General features: G+C 63.0%; 1 protein-coding gene across 1 annotated transcript; it reads right to left on the reverse strand.

Moving 5' to 3' along the window:
- Positions 1-1046: 1046 nt before the first annotated feature.
- Positions 1047-20719, reverse strand: ARHGEF16 (Rho guanine nucleotide exchange factor 16). The gene is made up of 15 exons (XM_066270638.1): positions 20450-20719; positions 13934-14537; positions 12114-12159; positions 10806-10975; positions 9136-9192; positions 8499-8659; positions 6193-6345; positions 5924-6053; positions 5076-5150; positions 4721-4813; positions 4259-4410; positions 3643-3831; positions 2670-2743; positions 2069-2170; positions 1047-1539 (listed from the first exon to the last, which is right to left on the reverse strand). Exons 2-15 carry the CDS (start codon positions 14516-14518, stop codon positions 1400-1402), a joined length of 2127 nt encoding a protein of 708 aa, XP_066126735.1. The 5' UTR covers positions 14519-14537; positions 20450-20719; the 3' UTR covers positions 1047-1399.
- Positions 20720-25642: the final 4923 nt, after the last annotated feature.

Below are 25642 nucleotides of genomic sequence, written 5' to 3' on the forward strand. Positions count from 1 at the left end.
GGGTCAGCAGCGAGAACTAGCAGGTGGGCAAGGGGCAGCTGGGCCCAGCACGGCGCTGCTCAGCGACTCCTGTATAACATGCACGCACACACACACGCACCTGCGCACACACTGGCCGCACTCCAGGAAAAGCAGGGGTTTCTCTGAGCTCACAAGTAGGAAAATGAAGGCCCCAGATTTAAGCCTGTCCAGGAAGTGAGGCCCTGATCCCTGGGGACCCGTTCCCCCAAACACATCCCCCTCCCTGGGAAGCTCCTGCCCCCAGACAGCCCTGCTTGGCTTGGGCTCAGGCTGAGGCCACTGAGGTCACCTTAAAGGTCAGTGAGGAGAAGCAGCCCCACCCTCCTGGTGCTGAAGCCCCTCTACCACCTGGCTTTAGGGGCCCAGGGCTAGAAGCTCCGCCCCCTCACTCAGTCCCCTCCCCCAGGCTCAGTCCGTTCCTCCTGTGCCTGGGTCTGCAGCTGAGCCCAGGGCTGAGGGCTGAGGGCCAGGCGCAGGCTCGCAGGCACACACTTCTGGGAGGATGAGGACAAGACACACCCCTCCCTGGCTTTTACATAGAAGTCAGCACCCTGCGGGATGTGGCAGGCACTCAGCATGCTGGGAGTCCCCACGCTGGACAGCACTGCCAGCCGAGAGGCACAGGGGCAGGGTGGGCATCGGGAGGGCTAGTAGGGGCTTCCCAGAGAGTAGACCAGTCCTTGGGCCTGGCCAGGCAGCCAACAACCCTTCCCCCACTCCAGAAAAACTGTTGCCCCCTCCCAGCCCAGAGGTCTCCCTGCCTCTCCCATCTGCACGTCCCCTCTGGGGTGTCCCCCCAGGCTCTGCTGCCCTCAAGCCCCAGACTCAGTGGCCATGCCCATGACTCCGGCGGGACAGATAGGCGAGGGCCAAGAATAAGCCCAGAGTGACATGCATGGGCGGCCAGATAAGTGACCAACCCAGCCAGCACAGACCACACACGGGCCAGTCCCCCCAGCCTACGGTACCTCTAATTTCTTGGGGACACGTGTGGCCTTCACGTGGGCTCAGATTGGCTATGGAAATCCAGGTGTGACAGATGCACTTTAATGTCTCTGGGAACCTCAGAGTCACAGGTACAGTGCTGGCACCTTGGGGTCACCTCCCTCCAGCAGGCCCTCCTCTCGGAAGGTATGGTGCCCTGGGCAGCGAGGCCCTCCTTGTCCACACAGGGCAGGAGGGAGACACTCACGCCATCCCCACAGTTCTCAGGGCCAGACTGGGAGGGCCTGGGGCCATTGCTGCAGTCCGGGGGTCCTGGGGGAGACCCAGGATGGTCCAGGCTCCCGGGACAAGCCCACCACACCCCCTGGAGTCCGGCATGGCCACTACTGGGGTGCTGATGGCAGCTGCCTTGCGAGGTGTCTGGTGGAGCAGGCTAGACGTCTGTTTCCACCCGCAGACGCTCCATCCTGCGCACGTTGCCTTCCGCGGCCACACGGCTGGTGATGCACTGGGCGAAGTCCTCGGGGAACCAGCCTGTCTCTCCGTCCCGCAGCCTCTCGCCATAGAACCATCCTGAACCCAGACATGGGCAGGTGAGGGCAGGGTCCTGGGCGCCAGGGAGGGGCCCGACCTCAGCACCCCCACCCAGTCCTCTGAGCTGCTTGTCTGGAAGATGCCAGGGCCAGGCGCCCTGGCGAGTTGACCAACCACCACTGCCTCCCGCCAAGGGGGCCTTGCTCAAGGGGGTCTTCTGTCAGGCGCTGCTGAGTCCCCACACTGGCGTTGGGGGGCTGAGCTTGCTCCAACCAGCGATGCCCACCCTGTGCTGGCACCCGTGGGGGCCCCGTGAGCAGCAGGGCCACTTAAGAGACAAAGCTTTAGATCCTGCAACTTGGGGACATCTGAAGAAGTCCTTGAAGGAGGGTAATGCAGGGGGCCGTGGAGTTAGGCTCATCGTGAGCATGTGCGGTCACTTTCTGGTGGGGGCTGAGTTTGGCTGCCCATCCAGTATGCTCCTGACCCTCGCCAGGACCCCAGCCTGCCTGGGTCCCTCCTACCCGCCCCCCCAGATGCATGACCCCCCCCCCCCCCGCATACTCACCATCTTCCTGCTGCAGGATCAGGACCACATCTGCCTGCTGCAATGAGATCTCATCCACCTGCTTGGCCAAGTAGGCCTTGGTGACCTCCACCTGGAGCAGGTCTGGGGGGGGGGGCAGAGAGAGGCAGGTGTCAGCTACAGGACTGTCCTCCCAGGGAGGGGGTGGCTGAGAGCTCTGTGTGTCCCGATGGTCCAGATGTCCCAGCACAAGGACATGTGACAGCTTCCCTCTGGCTGAAGCGGGGGCCCCTCCACAGGTGCCAGGACAGGTCTGGTTTCAGGGTCAAAGCACCTGGCGCGGGCAGAGGGCACTCCTGGATTCTAAGGGGCTGACGGCACAGATCTGTGGGCCTCACGCGCCAGCAATTTGGTCTCAGTTTCCACCAGCTACTGGGCACGGGGCAGCCCTGTCTCCCCCTGCAGGGAGGGAGGCCCTGAAACAGCTGGGTCTGTGTGACTAGAGCCCTCGCCTGGACAGGTCCCCTGGGGCAGGCTGTGGGAGGACAGAGGGATGGACGGCGCCTCTCCTTCCTGGCCGACACCCTCCCCCACCAGGGCCGGGAAAGGGGCTTCAAGCTCTTCCTGTGGGGCAAGCACCCACCTCCCTTGTTGGGGGGGTCTTGCCCCTGTCGCTCCTTGTGTGTGAGTGCCGTGATCCACCGGGCCCGGTCACTCCTGGGGACAGACAGTATGAGTGGGGCCCCAGGCCATTCCGGCCGGCCCGGTAACTTTGGCTTCAAGCACCCCCCAGCAGGGGGCATGGTGAGGAGATGGGGGTCACGTGGCCCCTCATGGGTGTCTCTGAGCACTGTCCCACAGCCCCCGCGTGGGGCCGGCAGTGTTGACGAAGGCTCTGGCTGCCTGAGCCACGAGCCAGGAGTTGTAAGCAGGCGTCCCCTCCAGGCATTCCCAGCCCACGGCTCTGGGGGCCACGGCGTGGGAGTCACAGAGCACGAGAAGGAGCGGCAGGCAGACTGAGCCTGAGTAACACCTGCCCGGAGTCAGACTCAGATGGCAGCCGCACCCTCAGAATCCAGGTTTCCTGGATTCGACCCCCCTGTGCCTTGTCAGTTTGCTATTTGACATACAAGGCCTCAGCTTCTTACCTGGAAAGGGGGCCGTGCTGGAGGGAGCACAAAGACTCCCCTCCCATTCCCCTTCCTGTCTGCTGAGCTCCCTCAGTGCCAGCACCTGTCTGTATGCTGACCCCTGCCCTCTGTGTTCCAGCCCTGCTGTCCTCTGGCTGTTCCATGCTAGAGGCCCCAGGGCCTTTGCATTGCTGTGCCTCTGCCCGAGCACCCCACATAGCCCTGTGGAAGCGGCTTCCTCACCAGCCCCCACCCCATGCTCCCTTTCCTGCCGGTTTTTCTCCTTAGTCCTCACCCCTGACACATAGGGTCCCTCAGATAGTCATTTTGTGGCTGGTGTGCCCCCCTCCTGTGAGGGCAAGGTTGCCCCTGCAACTGGTGCAGTGCCTGGCACATAGCAGTGGTCAGGGACACTGGTGACAGGAACCATGCTCATGGAACTAGCAGAGTCGCCCCCCCCCCTCCAGGGAGCCCTCCCGGACTCACGCGGAGTCAGAGGACAGCAGGATCTTCTCCTGGCGGCCCTCGCTGTTGCGCAGCAGGGTCACCTGGAAGGGGTGCGGCACGGATGAGCTGCGGTTGCCGCCCCCTGGCAAAGAGGGCTCCATGGCCTCCACCTTCTGCACCTGGATGTGGTCCACCTGGGCGTAGTCCTGGACCAGGAAGCTCTCCTCACTGCAGGAGACAGGAGGTGGGTCTGATGCTGCTGGGGGCAGCCAGGCTCTGCCATCCCCCCACCCTGGTCCCCACAGCGGCTGGGGGCCAGGCAGCCAGAAGGAAGCCCTCTAGATTTACTCCCCTCCTTCCCCCAGCCCTGAGAACAGGTCTGCAGAGCCACATAGCCAGAGCCACAGGTTGCTCCGGGTCATGTGGGGGTTAGGGGTGGCATTGAGCACCCCGCGGAGGCTGCCCATGTGTCCTCGTGTTGGGGACCCAGGCCGCTGCCGTGGGCAGACCAGGCTGGGCAGGTCCTGTTGTGAGCCCCCGACTCTGAGGCCGGAAGAGGTCAGGTCAGCTCCCCCAGTGCCCCCCTGTGGCTGGCCCCCACTCGCAGCCCCCCCGGGCAGGGTCACCTGGCCCGGCGCCCCCGGGCAGGGCCCACCTCTTCTTCTTGGTGACCACCAGGACGTCGTTGAACAGGAAGAGGTAGCACGTGGGCCGGCTGGCGAGTTTTCGGAAAAGCCCGGTCTCCTCCACCACGAAGAGCTCCCCGCGCTTCCTCAGCCAGCGGGAGGCGGAGATCAGCGGGAGGGACTGGGGGGGCAGACGGAGGTCTGATCACGTCCCGGGTGGGGGGCAGGGGGGAGGACGTGCAGCCACTAGTGGGGACCGACTGCTGCCTCTGCCTCTGAGGACGGAGTCCAGCCTCAAACAAGGGGCCGCTCAGTCGGCCAACAGGTGAGCCAGGCCTGCGCCCAGGCCCTGCCCAGGGGCTCGCTGCACACCTACAGAGCGTCCCCTCTGGGGGGCGCCCTGCGAAGGCCTCCATGTGTGGGGAGTGGGCTGAGAGCCTGGGACAGCCTGGGGCTGCGGGGCGAGGCGGGGGCTGTCTGGGCCTGCCTACCTTGACCTTGCCGAAGTCCAGCTGGGTGTGCAGCGTGTACATCTGCTCCGTGCGCTCCATCTTGCGGGCCCCCTCGTTGCACTGCCTGACCAGCTGCAGGGCGTGGACATCAGAGCAGGCTGGCCGTGGGCCCCACCTGCCCAGCCAGCCCGAGGCACCTGCCCTTGTGGCTGTCCTAGTCCCCGCGGTGCCGTGAGGTCACCAGTTGTGTGCACGTTCCACTCCCTCTGGGCCTCCGTGTCCCCAGTGGTGTCATGAAAAACTTGGGATGGACCATCTGGAAAGCCCTCCCCGCCAGGCCCTCGGGGGTCTCTGCTCTCGGGTGGGGTGGGGCGTGGGGCTGGGTCCCAGTCACCTTGCTGATGGCCTTCAACGCGTGGCTGGCCGCCTTGTACCTCTCGAGGTGGCCCTGGCTCCGGAGGCAGAGTGTCTGCCGAGAAGACCTGGGCGTGAGAAGGCACCCTGCACCCTCCTGCACCTCAGGCCTGGTAGTCCGCAGGGGACAGGGTCTCCCTCACCAACACCAGACCCGGTGGGGGCTACAGGGAGGTCGAGGGCTCCTGCCAGGCCCCACACGGCTCTGCCCGGTCAGGCTGGGTGGGAGGGAACCCAGAGTGAGCACCCTCCCAGGACCCCACCCCTTCTAGTCTTGGCCATTGCCGTCCAGCCGGGGGAGGGTCCCTCGCAGCCTCTGTTTCTACTCTGCCCAGAATGCCCAGGATGGTGTCTCATCTGGCTTGGACAGCTGACCCGCCAAACACAGGCCCGCATGCTCTCTCTTGGGAGCTTAGCCAGGCTCCTGCCATGTGTGTTCACATGGGCACACCTGCATGCCTTTCACTCACACACATGCTTCTGCCTATGAGCTGGCATCTTAGAGACACGTGCCCCTCTCCCCACATCTGGGTCAACTGGACCATGGGTGCTAGGTAGGAGGCGGCAACAGCCCAGGACCCGTGCTCGGCATGGGGCTGGGTGACACGGGGTAAAGCCACACCCCCATGAACCGTTAGGTACATGGAGGATAATCACAAAAGGGTCGGATCAGGCCCTGGCAGAGAGAGCCCCTTGGGACCACGTCACCCTGGCCATCAACTGTCCTCGTAACCATCATGTTAGTTACAGAGGAAGAGGTCATGTGGGACCCCAGCAGCTCAGGCTGTCACCCCTCCCCCCCAGCTGGGGTCCGGACTGCGGGCTCACATCCGTCAGGAGAGGCAGCCGGGTCACCCTCTGCATGGGGAGGATCAGGAAGGAGATCATGGGCAGGCCGCCGCACGCCGGCTGTTTCTCGATCTCCCTGAGGACGTCTCGGAAGACAACATTGCTACTTCTGGAAGAGAATGGGGTGGGGGCGAGGAGGGAGACTCAGGAGCTGGGCAGGACCTGCGACAGCCGCGGGGTGCCCACCGAGACCGAGGTGCCATCATCCTGAGCCCAGGCTTCCCCCCTGGCCCCGGCAGCCCACGCACGTCAGCCTCTGCAGGGCGCGCTGCTGGTAGACCTCATTGGCGCAGTAAGCTACGTAGGGGTGGAAGTGTCTCTCGGCGTGCTCCTCCAGGATGTCACTGATGTCCTCCACGCACACCTGCGCCTTGTGCCGCCGCTCGAGGTCCTCAAAGAACCTGCGGTGGGTGAGGACCACGGGCCTGGGTGCCCTCTGCCATGCGTGTGAGCATGCACGCGCACATATGTACACACACACACACACACATGCACACACACACACACACACACAGCTGGTTCAGCTCACAGGGGCAGCACACGGCACACAAGTGCGTGGGACCTGGGCTGGCGCTCCTGCAGGGTCTGGGAGCCATAACTCTCCCTGGAACACCCCCACACAGGTCAGCTCCTTAAATCTGAAATAAGTGGACACAGACCCCTGGTCAAGTCCAGGGCCACTTCCCTCTAAGTTCTGGCACAATTTTGGTGGGCGTCACAGATGCTGACAGGCAGGACAGGACGGGTCACTGACTCAATTCCCTGGGCCCTAGGCTAGAGCTGCCAGGATCTGCCTGGGGCACCGGCTGCCCAGCTCAGCGGGGGGGGGGGGCCTCTGGGCAGACTCCCTGGAGGTGACCGCCAGCACTCCAATTCCTGATGGCAGCCCCCTTCTGAGGCTCAGTGTACCTGGGCCTTGGCCAGGGAGAGGAGGGTGAAGGGAGCTATGCTGACCAGGGCTCTGTTCCCACAGCAGCTGCGGCTGCCGCAGCTGGTTACCTGGACCTGCATGGGGCCACATGGCCTCCAGTGCAGCCTAACAGCTGGGAAGCGCCAGACCTCGAGGCCCCATCACCTCTCCAGGCCCTGAACAGGGCAGCCGAGAGGTCCTCCCACCCTGAGTGCTGTCCCTGAGACATCCCTCCCTGGTGCACTGCTTTCTAAGTCCCACTGCCCCGGCCTCCTGGCCTGCCCGGGACGGCCCCATCTGGAGATGAGACAGCTGGCTGACCTCCCGAGGACAACGTCCCAGAGCACAGACCTGCCCCCACACAGGGTGCCTCGGGTGGCCCACAGCCGTCACCAAGGAGCCATCAGCTAAGGGCTGCCAGCCCTTATCACACACCCATCACCAGGTGGGTGGGGAGGGAGCCAGAGGTGTGACTCTGAGGCGGAGGCTGGGGGAGGTCTCAGGTCCTTAATCCTGAGGTCACTGAGGGGCCCAAGGTCAGCCCCACCAGGACCTGTGGCCAGGGCACCACCTGGGAAGAAAATGGGCCATGCAACAATCTGTGGGTGCCCTCCCAGAAGGCGGGGCCTCGCTCTGGTTGTCTCGGCCAAGCTAGTGAGGGTGTCAGGGAGTAGGAATGAGGCCTCAGCTTAGAGGTGGGCAGGGGTCCCTCACTCCCCCGCTCACTGGCCCTCAGCCCAGCCTGACCCTCTGCTGGGGACATTCTGACAGGCATGGCTGGTGGGCAGTCTGGGAAAATCAGGACAGTGTGTCAGGAGCAATGAGTACCTCACCCCAACCCCAGGAGGGTACGGGGGGACCCCGGCTGGCAGGCACAGAGCCCCACGTGCTAAAGGGCATGCTGGCCAGCGCCTCCTGTAGGTATTCGGGAGGGCGTCTGAGAACGGGCTGGGAGGTCGGAGATGGCCCTGAGCCGCTGCCCTCCGATTCCTAGGGAGGCCACTGTGAATGACCACAGTGCACACCTGCACCGTGCCGTCCACAGTAGTACACATGCACACCTGCTGCTCCACAGAAGTGCACACACACGCACACGCACACACACGCACACGCACAGCCCCGCACAAGCCTGCAGCCGCATGTCCAGCCCTTCCTCCACCTCCTGTCCTGCAACCAGAGCCCTGGGCCAGGCACCAGACACCTCTGGGAGAAACACGACCCCGGTGCAACTAGAGGCCACCTCCCACCCGCTCCACCCTGCGGGCACCTCACGCCTCGCCATGCAGCCCTCCGAGCCTGGGCGTCCTGGTGGGAACGCGCCTGCCATTGGGCAGGGCCATGCCCTGTGGGAGGTGTTCTACCTCTTGAACATTGGGGCAGGGTACAGGGGGGTACGAGGACACCCGTAGTCCAGGTGCTCAGCTGTTCCTGGGGCCACTCTTAGAGGCCTCAGAGCTTGGGGAGGTTCTCATGCTTCCTCCCACAAATCACTGCTCTACACCTCTCATCCATAGATTCAGACTGGGGGGGGGGTCTCCCAGAGCCGGGCCTCCCCCCTCCTCCCAGGACCAGCTGCCACCATCACATGCCAATGGGCAAGGCGGCCTTCCCGGCACGTGGAGGGCGGGCGTGGTTGGGCCTCACTTCTGGCTGGCGCTCTGGACGTCCAGGATATTGGAGAAGAGGTGGTGGTGTTCCGTCTGGGTCATGGTGGCCCGCAGCTCTTTGGACTGCAGGAACTCGGTCACCAGGATGCCCAGGCTGTGCTGGTAGGAGAACTCAGACGTGAGGATCTCGAAGATGGCCTGGGCGAGAGGACAGCCGTGCTGGCGGGGCCCCACGTGCACCGGGACGCCGCTGGCAGAGTGGTGCAGACGCAGCGCCCCACGGCACAGGGGCCTGGAGCAGGGTGCGTGCGTGATCAGTGCTGGGGCGAGGCGGGTACAACTTGGGTGAGGGCACAGGCTGGGATTTAAGCCCCCCAGGCTAGGCAAGCCTTGGGAAGGATGAGAGCACAGCCATGCAGACGTGAGCCTGACTCCTGGTTTTGAGCGTGGGCTCGATCCCTCATGAGCTGTGAGGCCGGGCAAGGACACCCACCCTTGTCTGAGAAGGGGGAAACAGTGGCCACCCCTGCCCTGCCCTGCCCAGGGCACCAGCTATTGCCCTGGTGTCTGGCTCAGGAATTGGCCAATGGGCAGGCAACATCACCATGGCCGTGGTATCCCCTGCACAAGGCTGGAAAGCAGGGCTGTACCCCTCCTCCCGTCTAGTCACTTACCTCCTGCCTCTTGCGTTCCTCAGCTGACAGCGTGTCCAGGATGCCCGACTCCGTCACCTGTGGGGGCACGAGCCCAGGGGTTCAGGGGTTGCATGTCCTAGAAGTCCAGCCTGCTGGGCCAGAGCCAAGGTGGACAGCAGAAAGGCTAGAAAAAGTGGGAACCTCCGTCCTTCCCATGGCTCAGTGTAGTGAAACTGCTTGACTCTGCCACTCACATCGCTCCTCTCCTTGGAAATGCCCCTGGGTAGGCCCACCCCCTGCAAAGAGCCCAGGGGCAGCTGAGGAAGAGGATGGGGGTCCAGTGGGGAAGACCGGAAGGCACTGGAGCAGGGGAAGGGTTGGTAGGAGCAGGGCCACCTGGCAAAGCTGAGGAGGTGTTGGGGACAGGGCTAGGTGAGTCAGTGTTCTGCCCAAGCGGCTCGGAGGGACACTGTTCCAGCAGGGTGCCCCTCCCCAGCTCTCCACCCCCTCGGGCTGTGGGCTGTAGGCTGCCCTGGGCGGAGTGTGGCTCTCCATGTCCCTACAGAGTCCAGCAGGACAGGCAGGTCTGTCCTCCTGTTGGGGGCGCCCCTTCTATAGGAGCCAGGGCCACTCCATCCTCCCTCCCCACCTCCTCACTGGCCTGGGCAGACGCCGTGTCCAGTGCCTATACCCGGGGGTATACCCCATGCCTCTTCCTCTAGCCCAGGCTAGGCCGTGGTCCTCCTAGCTCAGGGGGCTGGGGTCAGACAGTGGCTGCGTGTTGAGGGCACAGTGTCCTGAACCCCATCCTGACCCAGGCTCTCACGTACACTCAGGTCCCGGCACGCGGCTGGGATCCAGCAGGTGGGAATACATTTCCTCACTTCTTCTCCGCCTGCCCGCACCCCAGCCTGGGCTCTCCCTGGCTGGGGGTCCCGGAGCCTGGAGCATGATGGGCAACCAGAGCTTCGGTACCTCACCCCTCACTCGGGTGCCAACAACAAGTCCCACTGTTATTGCAGACAGAGGAAAAGCCAAGTGCCCACCCTCCCTACTGCCCACGGTGCCAGAACCCGCAGCCTGGCTCTGGCTCTGGGCTATCAGGGGATGGGGTCAGGAGTCTGCCCCGTGGGCAACTATGCCCTCCTGGGGTAGTGACAGTAGTGACAGCTGGCCTCCCCTGCACTGCTCAGAGCCCCGGGGCCTCTCCATTGAGTCTCCCACACCCCTGCTGGGTAGGGACGAGCCCCACTTCCAGATGTGGAGAGAGAGGGCAGGCTTGGCAGTGGCACAGGTCTCTGTGGAAGCCAAGGCCTGGTTTCTAGCCTGCTGTCCTCTTGTCTCTGCATGAGGACCCTCCTGCCACTTTCCTGGGGGGGGGCAGGGCCCTGGCAAGGGGGTCCTTTGTGCCCACAGCTCCCTGCAGGTCAATTTGAGCAGGAAGAAGAACACATGGGGCTCACCTGGGGGATGCATGCCACGCACACAGGGCAGGCACGTGCCCCTAACTGCTCTCTCCCCCCGACGGCCCCCACTGAGGTGCCACACAGGGCAGGGCAGCTCGGGGAGGGGGTACCAGGAAGCAGATCCCTGCTGCAAGCTGGGTGCAGATGGGGGGACCTCCCCTCCCTGGGAGGTCCTGGACGGCTGCTCTGGGCTGACCACCCACAGGCTCGGGGAAAGGGCTCCATCCCACCAGCCTGGCCTACCTCTGGGAGCTGGCTCCAGGTGATCTGGGGGGGCCGGTAGTTCTTGACCACGATGGGGGCACCCACTTTCTGTGTCCCCTCCGGGCTGCTGGGCTCGTCTAATGAGTCATCGTCGGACTCCAGGCCGGTGTTCAGACCCCGTTCCCGGATCTCCTGGTAGAACCGGGGGTCTGGGGAGAGGGGACGCATCGCCTATGGGCCTGGGGGCTCAGAGCGGGCCTGGACCATGCCCCCCCTCTGGAGCCCATAGGCCGTGACCTCCTGAGAGCCCCTGAGAGTGTCTGCACCCCTAAGCAGGTTCCCCTCGGGCAGGTGGGCTGGTTCCCCTGGCAGCTCCAGTGAGCCTAGGATAGGAGTGCTGTCCTGGTGCAGAACGTGGCATTTTTGGACCAGGCTGAGTGACCAGTCAGAGCACACAGGGCCCTGCAAGGGCTTTGGGTGGGTCCCAGAGCCCTCAGACCAGAGGCTATTTCCTGCCCCCACGCTGCAGGCCACGGGGACGGATGGGCTGGTACACAGCTCAGGGCCCCACTGAGCCCTCGCGCCAACCCCGCCACACCTCCCCCTCCCACACTCCCCTCTGAGGCCTGGGGCAGGAGACCCCAATCTGGACGCCTCCCCAGTCCAGGGCCTGTGGCCGTCCACAGGGGTGGGGGCTAGCAGGGAGGGCAGCCTGTTCTTGCTGGGCTCCCACGTCCTCAGACGCCCAGGCCTGGCACTGAGGTCCAAGTCCTTCCCAGGCCTCCCTGGCCCCACCCCTCAAGCCCACTGAGTGTGCAGGCACCTCCCTCCACCTCTCCCCGTGGGTCCTGCTGGCACCCCACCCCTTGGCAGGCTAATTGTGCTGCTTCAGGTCCTCTAAAGCTCCAGCTGCCACTCCTGTCCTCCTGAGCTTCCCCATCCCCCTACTGGGCTCCCGTGGGCAGTGAAGACCCCAGGCAGAGCGCACAGCAGATGGGTCTACACCCGGGGGTCTTGGTCCCCTAGCATGGCCACTATCAACCCCGCACACACTTGGGGTACTCAACATTCGTCTCCTGGAGGTGACCGTGGGGGCTCTGTCTGTCCCCTGCCCCTGGGACAATACAGAAGGGAGTCCAAGGGAAACTCCTAGACCTTTCTAGACCCATCAGAGCCACATGGCCGGACGGCCAGCAGGACCTCTGGCCCCTGAGGAATTCCCTTACAGCATGCTCTCTGTGCTACCACACCCAGACTCTCCCTCTCCCTCCCCCAGGACAGCCCCCGTGAGACCAGCCTCATCGAGGTCCTGCCCAGCCCACGGTCGCCTCCCGAGACCACACTCACCGTCCTTGAAGGAGCCCTTGTGTGCACGTTTCCGTCCCAGTATCTTCTGTGCAAAGAAGACACAGAAACACCAGTGGTCAGCAGGGAGGAGGGGCAGGTGTGGGTCTAAAGCGATTCCTACACCCCGGGGCTCAGAGACCTCATGGCTTTGTGGGTGATGCCCAGCCCACCAGAAGGGGGCTCTGCTGAGCACACAGAAGGCACTCAACAAATACTGGCTCCCTGAGGGATGTGGGCCCACCAAGTAGAGGCCAGGGCAAGATGGGATGCCCCCAGAGTGGGCAGGGCGGGTGACTGAAGGCTGGGCAGATCCAGGAGGGCTGCCTGGAGGAGGAGGCAGAACTGAACTAGTTAAGAGGGGGTGCTCAGGAAAGTGGGAGTGTTCCCATTTGGGGAAGCCTGAGGTAGGAAGGGCATGGTTAGGAGAGGACCAAGAAGGAGCATGGGGGGTAGGAGTTGGGGCTGCACATAGGACCTCATGGAGGGGGTGTGGCCTGTAGCCACAGGACAAACTGACCCCACAGTCCTGCCCTCAGCTGCTGGGCCACCAGCCCTGTGAGTGCAGGTGGGTGGGCAGGGCACTTGGGGGGCCCACACCCTGGCCCTACCGGTGGCCCGTTCAGAGCCTGCCTCTTTGGCTGGGTTACACCACGTTTCCTGACCTCCCAGGAACCTGCTTCCAGGAAAGTGGGAGCTGGTTTCTCCCAACAAGTTGGGGCCTGAAAACTCCCCTTGCTGGTCTGAAATGTGGGCGCTGCCAGCTGCACCTGGCCCTGAGCCCCCCCCCAGTACCTTCACCCCCTCCCGCCTCCAGGTTTGGGCACAGGCTGCTGCCACCGCCCCTCCCCCACCCAGAATCTACCCTTTGTTCCTGCCTCTGCATTAACCCTCCTCTCCTGGGAGAGCCCCCCACCCCGCCCCAGCCCTGTGCTTCTCCAGTTCCCTGAGCACCCAGCACGGCCCTCAGCAGCCCCCCTGCCCGGGCCTCTCCCGGGGCCCGACTGCTGGGATCACTTCCACACCCCAGCACTGAGCACGCAGGAAATGTTGACTGAATGCGTGACTCCACAGAATGAAGGAACGGTCCTCGCAGGCCTAGCCCTGCTGGGTGCAGGGCTGAGGTCCTGAGGCAGTTTCTGGGGTTCTGACATCTCGGGTAGGCATAGCCGTGGGCAGTGCCCACCTCCCAGGCCAGGACAGTAGATATGGTCCTCCCCACCCCGGCCCCACTGCAGAGTGGGGTGCCGGCCTCTCCCGTGGGGAGGCCGCTGGGAGGGCAGCCATGGGCACAGAGGGTGCCGGGTGAGGGCACCCCTCTTGCCGACCCTGTGCCCGCTCTGTTCTCTCTAGGACGCTGAAGTAAGCCCGCTGTCAGGCAGGAAAGGGGGCTGAGTGTGCAGAGGAAGTGTCAGAGCTGTCACTGCCCCTCCGAGTCCCCAACAGGAGCCCCTTGGGCACTGAGCCCAGGCCAGTTGCTTCTGTAAAATGGTCACTGAAACCTGTCCTTGGATGGGCCGGGTCCCCTTGGGGCTAGTCCCCCCCAAGGCTCTGCTCCCACTGGGTCCAAGAGCAGGCCTCACAGGATGGGGTCCTGGGGAGAACCTCGGGCCTTCCTGAGCCTCAGTCGCCTCAGCTGTAAAGTGGGGACATTCCCAGCCTGGCCGATGGGTCTCACGGAACCAACGGCCAGGACCTGGCACAGGGTAGGTGCTCATTAAAGGGCAGAGGTGGGACAGGGATATGATGGTCAGGCCCCTGCCCACCAAACACACTCCCGAGGCCCCTGGGGCACGTACCCCGCCCGTTTCCCAGGCCCCTACCTTATTTTTGGCTGTGGACCGAGGAGGAGGCTGGGTGGACTCCTCGGCCAGAGCATGGAGCTTGGGGCTGAGATGGATGGGGCTCGCCTCGCCACCCAGCGACCCCAGGCCCTTCATGGCTGCTCGGTAAGACTGGCTGCGCAGATTCCGTGTCAGCATCCCCCCAGGGCCCACGTCCATGTCCATGTCATCCAGGAAGAAGCCGGGGCCCGCATTGAGCCGGGGCTCCCGCCGGGCGGCCTCCTTGCTGAGCACGGCCGCCCCGAAGCTCTGGTGGCGGGCTGGGGTCTTGGCCTTGCTGGACACGGCCAGGCTCTTGGGGATCAGCTGCTCAGTGCCCATCTTCAGGGCTGCGGGGCTCTGCGTGCTCAGGACGATGGACCGCGGCTCCTTGCCCTTGGGAGACGGAGGCTGGGCCTCCGGGGTGTCGGGCTGGAAGGCGGCATTGCTCCTGACTGGCGGGGGCCCCCGGACCATCGGGAGTCCGGACGCAGGGTTCCCCTGGGCATCCAGCCGCAGCTCCGAGTGGAAACGACCTTCCAGTAGCTTCTCTTCCAAGGAGCTGTCTGAGTGCCGCTGGGACATACTGGGTGGCCGCAGGGTACTGGGGGGACAGGGCAAAGCTGAGGGCCTGAGCAGAGCTGCCTGGCGCCTCGCCACTGTCACCAGGACTGCCCAGGGAGGTCGGGGTGCAGCCTCAGGCCTGTGGGGACCCAGCAGAGGACAGGAAGCTGGTTCTCTGAGCTCTAGGACCCAAGGGGGGGCAACCTGCAGTGAAGCTCGGCCCTGCAAGGTCACCGTACTTTCCCTGCTAGGCTGCACAGCTGAGGACAAACACCTGAGCTGGGGGTATACGTGTGGGCAGAGTGGGGTTCCTGGGTCCTGGGCTGGAAACAGCCACTCAGCCTGTTGGCACCACGTCCACCACGCGGGCCCCAGCCTGAGCCCACCTCACACGCTCGCTATCCAGTGCGGTGTCTGGGAGCCCTCCAACCCTGGGAAGTTCTGAGTTTCTGCCCAGGAACGCTCCCCGAGGGCAGGCATGGCGGAACCGGCCACACGGGGCTGGCCTAAACCACAGCAGTCGGATTGTGTGTGGGCCCCTGGAGGCCTGGCCCTCCGGTCCCGCTCAGCACACAGGTTCTCTGCTGTACCGCCTAGGAAAGGGGCAGGGCTGTGCCTCCCCGGGCCCCGAGAAGCCCTGGCCACCCCCACGCTGGGAGGACCGCCCACACATTCCTAGGGACATTCTGAGTCACCCGGCAGAGGCGGGCAGCGCCCACACTGGGCCTTCCCCGGGCTGGGTGGACGGGAGCTGTCCTGGGTCCCCACCCCCATGTTAACTTGTCTGCCTTCGACGCATGCCCGGCCGAGAAACGAGGTTCAGACTTCAACCTGCAAGCACATCACCCTGAAGCAAGCAACACACACCCGCGTGGGCAGCCGGCGGCCTCGATGGCGTGGGAGTCCTGTCATTCTAACCGTGACACGTTCACGTTGCTATGGAGAGCAGGCCCTGTGGCGATGCCCCCGCGGGCCCACACGGAGACCCTGCCCACCCTGTCCCCTGATCCTTCCTCCCCTCTCCTTGTCTCCTGCCCAGGCCAGACTGCATGCACTGCCTCTCCCAGAAGAGGGCAAAGTCTGCCCCGGGGAGGAAGTGCCCACATGGAACCAGTCAGGCCAGCCCCTGCCGGGTGTGACCTGAGTGCCCAGCAGGACGGCCCCGCCCGCAGGCCCAGGCACCTCCTGCCAGGGGCCTGGGCGCTGGGGTCTGCAGGAGCGCCAGGCTTGATGACAGCGTCTCCTCTTCTCACCGCTGTTCATTCCAGAACTCCCTGGGGCCGCAGGTTCAGAAGACCAGCAGCACCTAAAGGCTGTTATCAGTGAAGACAGTGGTGCCCTCTGCAGGCCACCACGATGGGCTCAAGGCACGCAGCCTGCTCTTCCGAGCTCTCCGAGCTCTCAGTGTCACCCACCCTCTTCCGGCCGCAGGGACAACAGGGCAGTATGCAGGGACAGCCTCCCACAGCGATGCCCAGGGGCTGAGCAGGACACCAGCCTCACCTCCCCCTCTGTTAATAGTCCCCCCTTGCTTGCCAGCGGCTCTCCTCCTATTCAATTTCCCTCCCGCTGTCCGGCGTCCCTGTCTTGTACGTCTCAATCCCATGCCCCATACAGTCAATGCATCTGCCCCAGGTGTCCCCAGAGAGCCTGTCCTCTCTCCTGGGTCTCCCTTCCTGCTTCTGGGGCTGGAGCTCAGCTGTCCAGATCCTTCTGCCTCCTGCTTCCTTCGGTCCCTGTCCCCCGGCCTACCCCCCTCCCCCTCTGACCCTCAGAGGCAGCGTCCCCTCGGTCCCTGTGCCTTGGCCTGTCCCCTCTCCTTCAGGCAGCATCCCTAAGAGGTAGATCTTTGATGGAACGTCCCTTCTCCCTCTCTTGGGCTGGTGGTGATGTTTACGGTCCCATCAGAGGAGGTTTCTTCAGGATTGGAGAACCCTATATCACAGCCCTGGGTGGTGACCTGAGCGGGGCTCCCCCGGGCCCACCTTACCCGGGCTCTGAGGCTCACGGGGACGTGCTTCACGGATCCATGTTCACCCCCTGGGCCACGTCCCTGTGAGTCCTTCTGACAGACACGGGTCTCCTCGGTTTAGACGTTTCCCAGTGCTTTTCCTTAGGTAACTTCTCCCGCCTGTGTTTGTTCTGGTCCCTGTTTCAGGAGAGCCCATCGACGCGCAGGAGCTCAAGGTGATCCCCGAATTCAGACCCCTTCTTTCCGCTTCTGTCCCTGTCTCCCTGTTTGCAGGGTTCCTCTCAACGCCGGCTCCCGTCCGGGCTCCCACCTACGGCGCTGTCATTCGCCGTCCCACAGAGCCCTCCGCTCTCCCGCTCCGTATTCCCGGCGCCCTGGTTTTGTGCTGTGGATGCCCCGTCTTCTGTCAACAACGTCGGACTCGTGTCCTCCTGCGCGTGGGCTCGGCTCCTCCCGTCTCCGCTTCTGCTGGACGCCCTGCCCCCTCAAGCGTCCATTTTCCTCCGCCACTGGGCTGTCAGCTTCTTAGGAGATGGGCATCATGCTGGTGGCGGGGCCTGTGTGCCCGCTACGTGCACACACCTGAGTACGTATTTCCACCTGGCAGGCTCTTTGGGACACCTCTGCCCCTGCGATGTCCCTCCCTGGCCGCCTCTCCTCAGTGGGTTGGATCTACAGACCGTCTCCTCGGGGTCCCTGCTGGGTGCCGGTCCTGGCCTGCTGTCCCGGAGACAGCACAGCGGCGGCGCAGAGCACGGATCCTTTCCGCTGCCCTTGGGGCAGATGCCAGCCACCCTGTCCAGGCGGCAGTTGCTGGGAGAGGCCAGCCACCCTGCAGTGACCACTCGGGCCTCAAAGGGGGGGTCCCCTCCAGCAAAGGTGACCCGGAAATCTCCTCCAGAGATGCCCACGGTGGTGAAGGCTGCATGCTGCTTGTGTCCCCCACAAGTCTGCGGGTCCTTCGGGAGAGCAGGGACAATGTCCTGTTTGTGTCCCCGCAGTCGGGGGGGGGATGCCCACACTGATGAGTGAATGTAGGGTATCACGGGCATTTGCTGTGTTCTGGTCCTGCCACCTGGGGCAGCGTCTTCCCCATGAGGCCCTGGTGCCCCTGCTGAGGACAAGCCCACACGCACGGGCTGCAACACAGAGGCTTAAGGTCACCTGTGCCCCATTTTGGGTGACTTCTGGTTGTTTCTGCTTTGGGTGGGATGGAAAGGATCCCTAATGGCTGAGCCCCTGGACCCACGCTGTTCTGTTTCCCCTTTGCCACTCACCGGCCCGTCCTGTGCCCCTGGCACATAGTCAGGGGAGTATAAGGGACACAAGCAGCTTGGGAGGGAGGAGTGATGGCCTGGGGTTGGCAAGTAGAGTCGGGGAGGGCTCTGGACAGCCTCCCTGCAGCCTCAGGGGCCCCTACTCAGCCCAGCCAGTCCTGTGCTGTACTGGCCCCGCCCTGGCCTTCCCCTTGCCGCCCAGCCCCTCCACCTCCCTGTCCCTGTCAGATGGGTTTCCCGGGACTCCAGCAGGCTCAGCCCCACCCCTCTCAGTCCCTTGAGAGCCACACTATTCCTGGCTGCTCTCCCAGCCACCAGGACCCAGATCACACCGAGGTTGACACCCGCCACCCCTCCGCCTAAGCCTCTAGGTTCTGATGGAGCTCGGCCTCCTCAGCACCGTCAGCTCCACCGACCTCGGTCTGCACTTAGGCAGACTCGACCCACAATGATGGCCTTGTGCTCAGGTAATTCTGCCCGGCCTAGCTCCAGCTCGGAGGCACACAGAGTCTGGGGACAGGATTTGGCTCTGTGAGCCCTGGAGCTCACACTGAGCTGTTCCATTTGCAAGATGGCCAGGGGCCACAGAGGAGGTCTCTTCCCAGGGCAGCTCTGTCCCCCAGGGCGCATCCTTGGTGGTCCAATCAGGGTCTAGCTGCTAGCTTCATGGAGGGAGGGGCCAGGGGTGCCGCTGAACACCCCACAGTGCACAGGATGTCCCCCAGTGAGGAGTGATCAGGAACAAGCGTCCAGAGTGCTGAGGTGGAGAGACCAGGGCTTAGCTGGCTGGAGAGGCAGCCATCATGGTGGGAGTCAGGGGAGACCCACCTGGCCACACTCAACCTAAGAGCCTGGCAGCGCCTCCCTCCCCGAGCACAAGCCTCCTGTTGCCTCCCTCCTGTGGCACCTGCAGGGACCAGCAATCGTCACAGGCAACGCTGCTGTCCTGTTCACCTTAGCACCCCGCCCCTCCCGGCCCACCTGTCCCTGCACCAGGCTCCCATCTCTGAGTCCAGACACCCCCATAAACCCAGCTCCCATCATAGGCTCAGCTGGCACACAGGGTGTTTCCCCACAGGATCCCCGGACAGGACATCGGAGCCCGGACTCCGCAGGGAGCCGGGACAGGTGACCGGCAGAGTCCTCCAAATGCCTTCTCGTCCACTTTGTCTTCAGCCAAACTTCCAGAAGGCGGGCACTGTCCCTCTCTGACAGGTGAGGAGACCAGACGCAGAGGAAACATGACCCGTAGGGTCAGGCTGCGGGTCCCCGGACCCACATCACTGCCTGACAGGTGAGCGGGGACTTTCATTCGAAGTAAAGATGCTCTTACCCACGGCCAGTGGCCCAAGCGCAGAGCTGCTGCCGGCAGAGAGAGCAGCTGACATCCATCTAGAAACTGAAACTAAAGTTCTGGGACCCAGATACATGATGAGTAAGTGACTGTGCCCAACAGATCATGCGCACAGACTGCTGTCCACGGGGCAGCAACCATGGGGACCCCAGCAAGCCGCTTCACCTCTGTGCCTCAGTTTCCTTATGTGTAGGTGAGGAACATCTCCCATGTAGGGTCAGAGATGACCCCTGGGAACCTAAGATGTTGGGGTGGGGGGTGGGCTCACGCCATCTCATCCGCCAGGTGACTTTTGTCCAAGTGACTTAAGACTTTACTTCTTCCGGGAAGGCCCCAGCCATCCCCATCTCCCACCACTCCCTCCACCAGGACTTGGGGAAGCCCTGCCTTTAGCCTCTGACCCTGTCCTGGGCAGTGCCTACATCCTTGGGGCCTTGGGCATTGGACGGGCAGCTCAGCCAGTCCCTCCAAGTGGCCACACCTGCAACTCCTATTTTACAGGTGAGGAAACTGAGTAATTTGCCTTGGTTCATATAGAGCCAGGATTTGAACCCAGGGTCCCCACCGAGGAATAGATCACAGGGTGGTCAGGTGAGACAGGTGGGCAGGGTAAGGACCACAGGTGCCGTCAGAATGCAGGGCCTTGGGTGGTCACACCAGCACCCTTGAGCCACCATGGTGGAGTCACGCTATTCACCTCCAGGACAGGGGGAAGAGTTAGGCGCTGTGGGGCTTCAGGTCTGATGCTGAGGCCACCACACTCGCCCATCACTGCTACTCACTCAGGCACCACCCCTCCCCCAAATGCCAGGTCCACTCAACCGCCTTCTTTCTCAGTGGAGGCAAGCAGGGCCGGGGAGAGGAAGGGTCTTCATTCTTGGGGTTGCTAACTCCCAGGGCCAAAGCGGGTTTGGGCAGCAGATTCTGCACAGTACTTGAAGGGGGTCGTTCTGTCGGCCATGCTGACCTCCTTTTAAGGGACTTGGGACTTCTTTCCTAAGACCGTGCCCTCTGATGTCTGTGCAGCTGCGGCTGCAGGTTAGCTCCTGACCAGGGTGAGAGTCTCCGTGGGGCTTGGGGTGGGGCGGGGGTGCAGGGGGCAGCAGCGGGGGCGCTCGAGGCCCCGGGTAAACCCGGGGTGGGGTCAGGCTCCGCCTTCGCCCGCGGCCGGGTCCCCCAGCACCGCGCAGGGAGGCGCCGCAGTGTCCGCGGACCCCGGACCAGGCTTGCGGGAACAGCGAAGGGGATTAACAGCGCCCCCAGAGTGACTGCCGCCTCCTCCCCGAGGCTTAGTCCCCACCACTTCGCTCGTCTGTCCCCTCCCAGGCTCACCTGTCCCCCAGGCTTACCTGCGCCACGGAGCAGAGGACGAAGCGACGAGCGCAGGCGGCGGAGGTGGGGCCAGTCCAGCCCGCAGGCTCCGCGCCCCGGGCCGGGCGGCCGTTCCTGTTCTTACTCTTCCCCGGCCACCCGGTCCCTCCCCGTCCCCGCCCTCCCACTTCCTGTGCGGCCCCGCGGGCGGCGGTGGCGCGCTGGGCCCGGCCAGGTGGGCGGCAGGTGGGCGTCCCGGCGGGCAAGGCGCGGGACGATCGGATCGTCCTCGGCAGCAGGGGACAACTGGGCACACCTGGCCGCGCCGCCTGCGTCACCGGCCTCACCTGGACGGCCTGCGTTCACGTGACCTGTGGCCGGGCGGGCTCGCGCCTCCGGAGTTAGGGCGCCTCCCGGGTTGGGGCCGGAGTCCGACGGCTTTGCGGCCGCCGGAGGCCTGCCGGCTCCGGGACCGCCCACCCCGCCTCCCGCTCCCCGCCCACCGCCGCGCCTCCTGGGTCGCCTGCCCGGCGTGGGGCCCCGAGGCCAGGCTTCCCTGGCTGCGACCTGAAACAGCTCCCGTCCTCCTACTAGGCGGGACTCCGCTGCTGGGTTCTTTGAAAAGTGGAGGTTACGGAACAGCCCAGAAGGCAGTCTCGGCTGGCGCACCAAGCACTCTCCCTGTCTCAGGGGTGTGGTCAGCTTACCATCACCCGCCTATTTTACACACAGGATCTGGGGTCTGGGAAGGAAGGCGCTGGCCAGCCTGCTCGAGGTGAAGCTCCGACGCCAAGCTGGGCCTTTCCAGGATTTGTCTGGGAGTCCCTGCACAGAGGCTCTGACAGCCCACAACTGGGGGTTCAGGACTTGGGCTTCCTGGTACTGTAGGAGGGGTCTGGGCTGGGACAGGTCGGTTTCCACCCTGAGCTTGGGCCACCTGTCAGTGCACCGGACAGGCCGGCTTCGTCACCATCTGCTTTGCTCCGTGTCACCCACCACCCCCAATTCCCAGACCCACACCGGCCCAGGTGGCAACAGAGGAGTGTGCACACAGCACACCGCTGCTGGGGTACAGCCCATGGCTCCTGGTGGTCTCCTCCACCAAAGGTAGGGGCCTCCACTTCCCAGTGAAGCCCAGCCCCCTTGCCCATGCCCAGCCTGTGCTGCCCGCCCACCTTCCCCAGGGAAAGCGCACTTGCCTGTTTTCCAGAACGAAGGCACAGGAAATGGGCCACCACCATGGCTGACAGCCCCTGACCCGCAAGATGTGTTTGGGATGGCAGCACCCCCACCCCATAAAAGCTGAGTAATGCTGCCCCTCTTCTTCCTGACGTCCCTGCTGCTCATCAGGGCTATCCCGAGGTTCATGTCCAACAAGCCACCTCCTCCTTTCTGCTTTCCTGCTCCTTTATTCTTAGGTACTTACTGAGTCCCTACTGTGCTGCCTGCTGTGCAGGGCATTTGAGACTGACCCGGTCTCTGTCCTCATGGAGCTCATTGCAGCGAGGAGATGGAAAAATGTAAAATTACAGCCCAGGGAATCCCACAGGCGAGGAGCCCACACTCGGCAAAGTGATTATAGTGTGCATGGGGTGCTGTGGGATGGGGTGTGGTGAGGTGGGGGAGTCAGCACTGCTGCCCCTACAATGGGCTGCTAACCCTGAGACCTGGAGGATGAGCAGGAGTTAGTTTGGTAAAAAGGGGCAGCGAGTGTTTTCAGGCAGGGTTTCAGCACGTGCAAAGGCCCTGGGGTGGGCATGAACATGGCAGATGAAAGCCTGATGGGCTGTGGGGTTGAGGTCAAGGAGGAGCAGGATGGGGGTGAGAGTTGGGAAGGCTGGACAGGGCCTTGCCAGCTGGGGGTGGGGGTGGGGTCTATCTTTTATTCTAAGAGCAGCAAGGAGCCACTCAGGGCTCAAGCCAAGGAGTGGAGTGATCAAATCTGGTGGTGGTGGTGGTGGGGAAACAACCCTTTGGTAGGTGAGGAGAGGACAAGGTGGCATGCCTGACACAGACACCCTGGTCATACCCAGACAAAGGAAGTTGATCTGTCTCTGCTTGACTACTTCCAGGAAAAATTACCTTGTCCCCTGTTACCACATTCTTTAGTCAATCTTGATATGACATGCATGGAATTCAGGCTGTTCACCATCTAGGTGTGTTCCCCCAAGACGTTTCAAAATGTGCCAAAGTCCCCCCTCAAAATGTGATCACCAGAACAGAACCCAGTACCACGCCAGGACAAGAGGAGGGGAAACACTCACCTCCTTCCTTCTGGGTATTATATCTCTATTAATGTAGACTCTTTCTGCTATCGCTTTTACATGTGTCCCTCTCATAGCACAGAGCCCAGGTCCCTGCATACAGCTGGTGCTTAACAATTGCCTGGTGACTCACTGATGTGACCTGTGATCCCAGGACTCATCCCCTGACATGCTGGGTGTTCCAGCCCCATTTCCAACCTATCCCTAAGTCCTCTTTCCAGGAAAGGCCTTTTGCCCAATGCACCACCCTGTGTGATTTTATTTGAGTTCCTTGGTGGCTGTGCATTTGGGTGAGCTTTCAGACAACCACAGCCCCTGTCCCGAGCCCAGGTCTTGTGCAATGAGCCCCTGGCATGTGGGCTTGCCAGTCCTCAGGGCAGTCTAACCTCGGCACAGACCTGCCCCCCTCCCAGCACCGGCCTCCCCAGGGTGGCCATCCATGTGAACCTGCTGCCCTGTGCCGGGCAAGGGGGTGCCTCAGGCTCTCAGGGCTGGCTGACATTTTTGGGGTTGTCATGTTTTTTTTGAAGGTCAGCCCTGCCTGGCACACCTGTGGCCTGCCCAGTTCCTGCCCCCTTTTTTGTGTCTGTCTGCCTAGCCGCTGGGGCCCAGCTGCCTGTGAGTCAGGTAGTGCCAAACCCAGACTGGCTGGCCAGAGGGAGGGGCCTAACAAGCTGTCAGTCGCGCGCGCCGTGTGTGTGTGTGTGTGTGTGTGTGTGTGTGTGTGTGTGTGTGTGTGTGTCCCCGGTGTGGAGTTAAGGGTGGACACCTGTGGGTAACAACCTGGGTCCTGCGGTTGTTCTGGGGCCACTTTGAGGCAATTCCTCCAGAAAGGTGGGCAGCTGCTGCCCTCCAGAGGCCATTATGGGCACTGCATCCACAAGGCCCAGCCCGCAGGAAGCAAGCCGCTGGGTGCATCCTGGATCACCTTGGCCTGTGGGGAGACCCAGGCCCCGTGGGTTCCCAACTCCAGCTCAGCACTTCCCTGCAAATCCCTCTTTCCAAATCTGGCTTGGTCACTGCAGGGTCAGCCCTCATCCAACCTGTTCCTGCCCTGACATCTAGCATTCAGTCTGGCTCTGCCACTGGACTGGGAGGCTCTGGGGGGTGCCATCTCCTGGTATTCGTGTGGCTCAGTGTGTGGGTGGGGACAGGTGACCCAGGTTAAGTGGCTCAGCCTCGGGGCCTTCATTGTCTCTGCCTTTAGGTGGGGAAGACACGTGGGGTAGCCCGGAGTCAGGGGGCGGTGGCTGTAAGGAAACAGGTCAAGAGTCCTAGTGACTGGCCAGAGACAGCATCCCCGGGACTGGCCACATGGCTCTGCTCTCACTTGCTGGCCATCAAGGGGTAGGTCTCTGGACTCTCTGCTCCCCTGTGGGCCCCAGAGTGCGCTGGGCCAGGTCTCACTGAGCTCTGGCTGGGAGGGGGCGGCAGAGGAGCGGAGCAAGGGGTTCACTGGGCAGTTGGTTGGATTTGTTTCACCTCGGGAAGGGTTTCCAGCCTCAAGAATTCAAAGGCAAGAGTGGCGGCTGCGTGACCCCTGGCTCCTCCCCCCAACCTCTCTCTAGTGACAGACTTGGAGGTACCATCACTGGGCTCTCAGGACCACCCTGCACACCGATGTTCCTATTTGTAAGGTGAGACGTGGGCCAGTCACATGCCTGGCCTTCCCTGACACTCACTAAATGAGGGGCCCTTCTCCTGAGGGCCTCCAGCAGGGAGAGGATGTGGAACCCCAGTCCCATGGCCATTGGGGTTTCCTGTCAAGAAACCAGTGCTTTTTGTCTGCAGGCCTCTTTTTCCTGTGGCTCAAGGGCACTCCGTGTACTTGGAGTTCTTGTCTCCAGCTTTCCAAAGCCTTGCCCAGTCACTGGCGTCACAGCCCAGAGAGGCCGTGCCTCGAGGCCCACAGCTCCCCAGGTGCCTAGGACTGAGGACTTGTGAGACTGCAAGGGATGCCAGTCTCCCCTGCCAAGGCTGAGCGAGCAGTGCTCACTGCCCAGTGCCCTCCCTCCCTGGGGGCCTCAGGGCATGGCAGCAGGGTAGAGGGCAGGGGCACAACAGCCCTCCTTTCTTCTCTGGGCCTGGCATTGGGTTGACCTATTCCTCACTGCAGGGTTGCATGGGTGCCCTGCCCAGCCCAAGGGCCGCTGGGAAAGTTCTTGTTGACCTCAGATGACATGGCCAGTGTGAACAGACCTGAGAACAGAAGCTCTTCTGTGCTGAGTGGGTGGAGGCCCAGGCTGGGTGAGGTCTTCCGATGCCCAGGGGTGCTGGAGGTGGGGGGAGCTGGCTGCCTCTCTGGCCACCAGGGTGGCCTTGTTGAGCAAGAGGCTCAGTCAGGGTCACTCTTCCTGTACCCGAACTGCAAACTGCCGTTACTCCTGCTAAGTGCCTACTGTGTGCCTGGCCTCACACGTCAGCGTATTGAATTAAACTTCTTAATGCTTTGACATCTTCGTCCTCATTAACCAACAATGTTTGCCCTTTGTCACCAAGCTAGCAAGTGGCCCCACCAGTACGGGAACCCAGGTCTGTCTGACTCTGAATCTTGGGCACCATCACGATAATTAGGAATTATTTCAGGTTTTTAAAGAAGGGGAAAAAAAAGTTGTGGTTTTTTTTTTTTTTTTAATGCATATATCTGCTTCCAACTGAGAATTTAAACTGTTGCAGACATTTTTGGCAGGACGAGGCATCTCCTACTGCAGCCAACTAGAAAACTGAACACAAGCCACAACCAGTGACTGTTCCAGACACTGGGCAGCAGGCCGCAGAGGCCGCCGCTCCCAGGGGAAGGGTGAGACCTACAAGTGCCCGGCTTTCTTCTGAGATGCAGAGCCAGGTAGAGCCCAGTGGTCTCACTGAGCCAAAGGGACAGATGTGGGGCCAAAGGAAACTGGGGAGGGGCGCTGGGACTGTGGGCAGAGTCTTGGGGAGGCAGCAATGTAGAGAGGGAACCCCAGA

The sequence above is a fragment of the Saccopteryx bilineata genome, chromosome 3 (assembly GCF_036850765.1).
Source record: "Saccopteryx bilineata isolate mSacBil1 chromosome 3, mSacBil1_pri_phased_curated, whole genome shotgun sequence".
NCBI classification, from domain to species: domain Eukaryota; kingdom Metazoa; phylum Chordata; class Mammalia; order Chiroptera; family Emballonuridae; genus Saccopteryx; species Saccopteryx bilineata.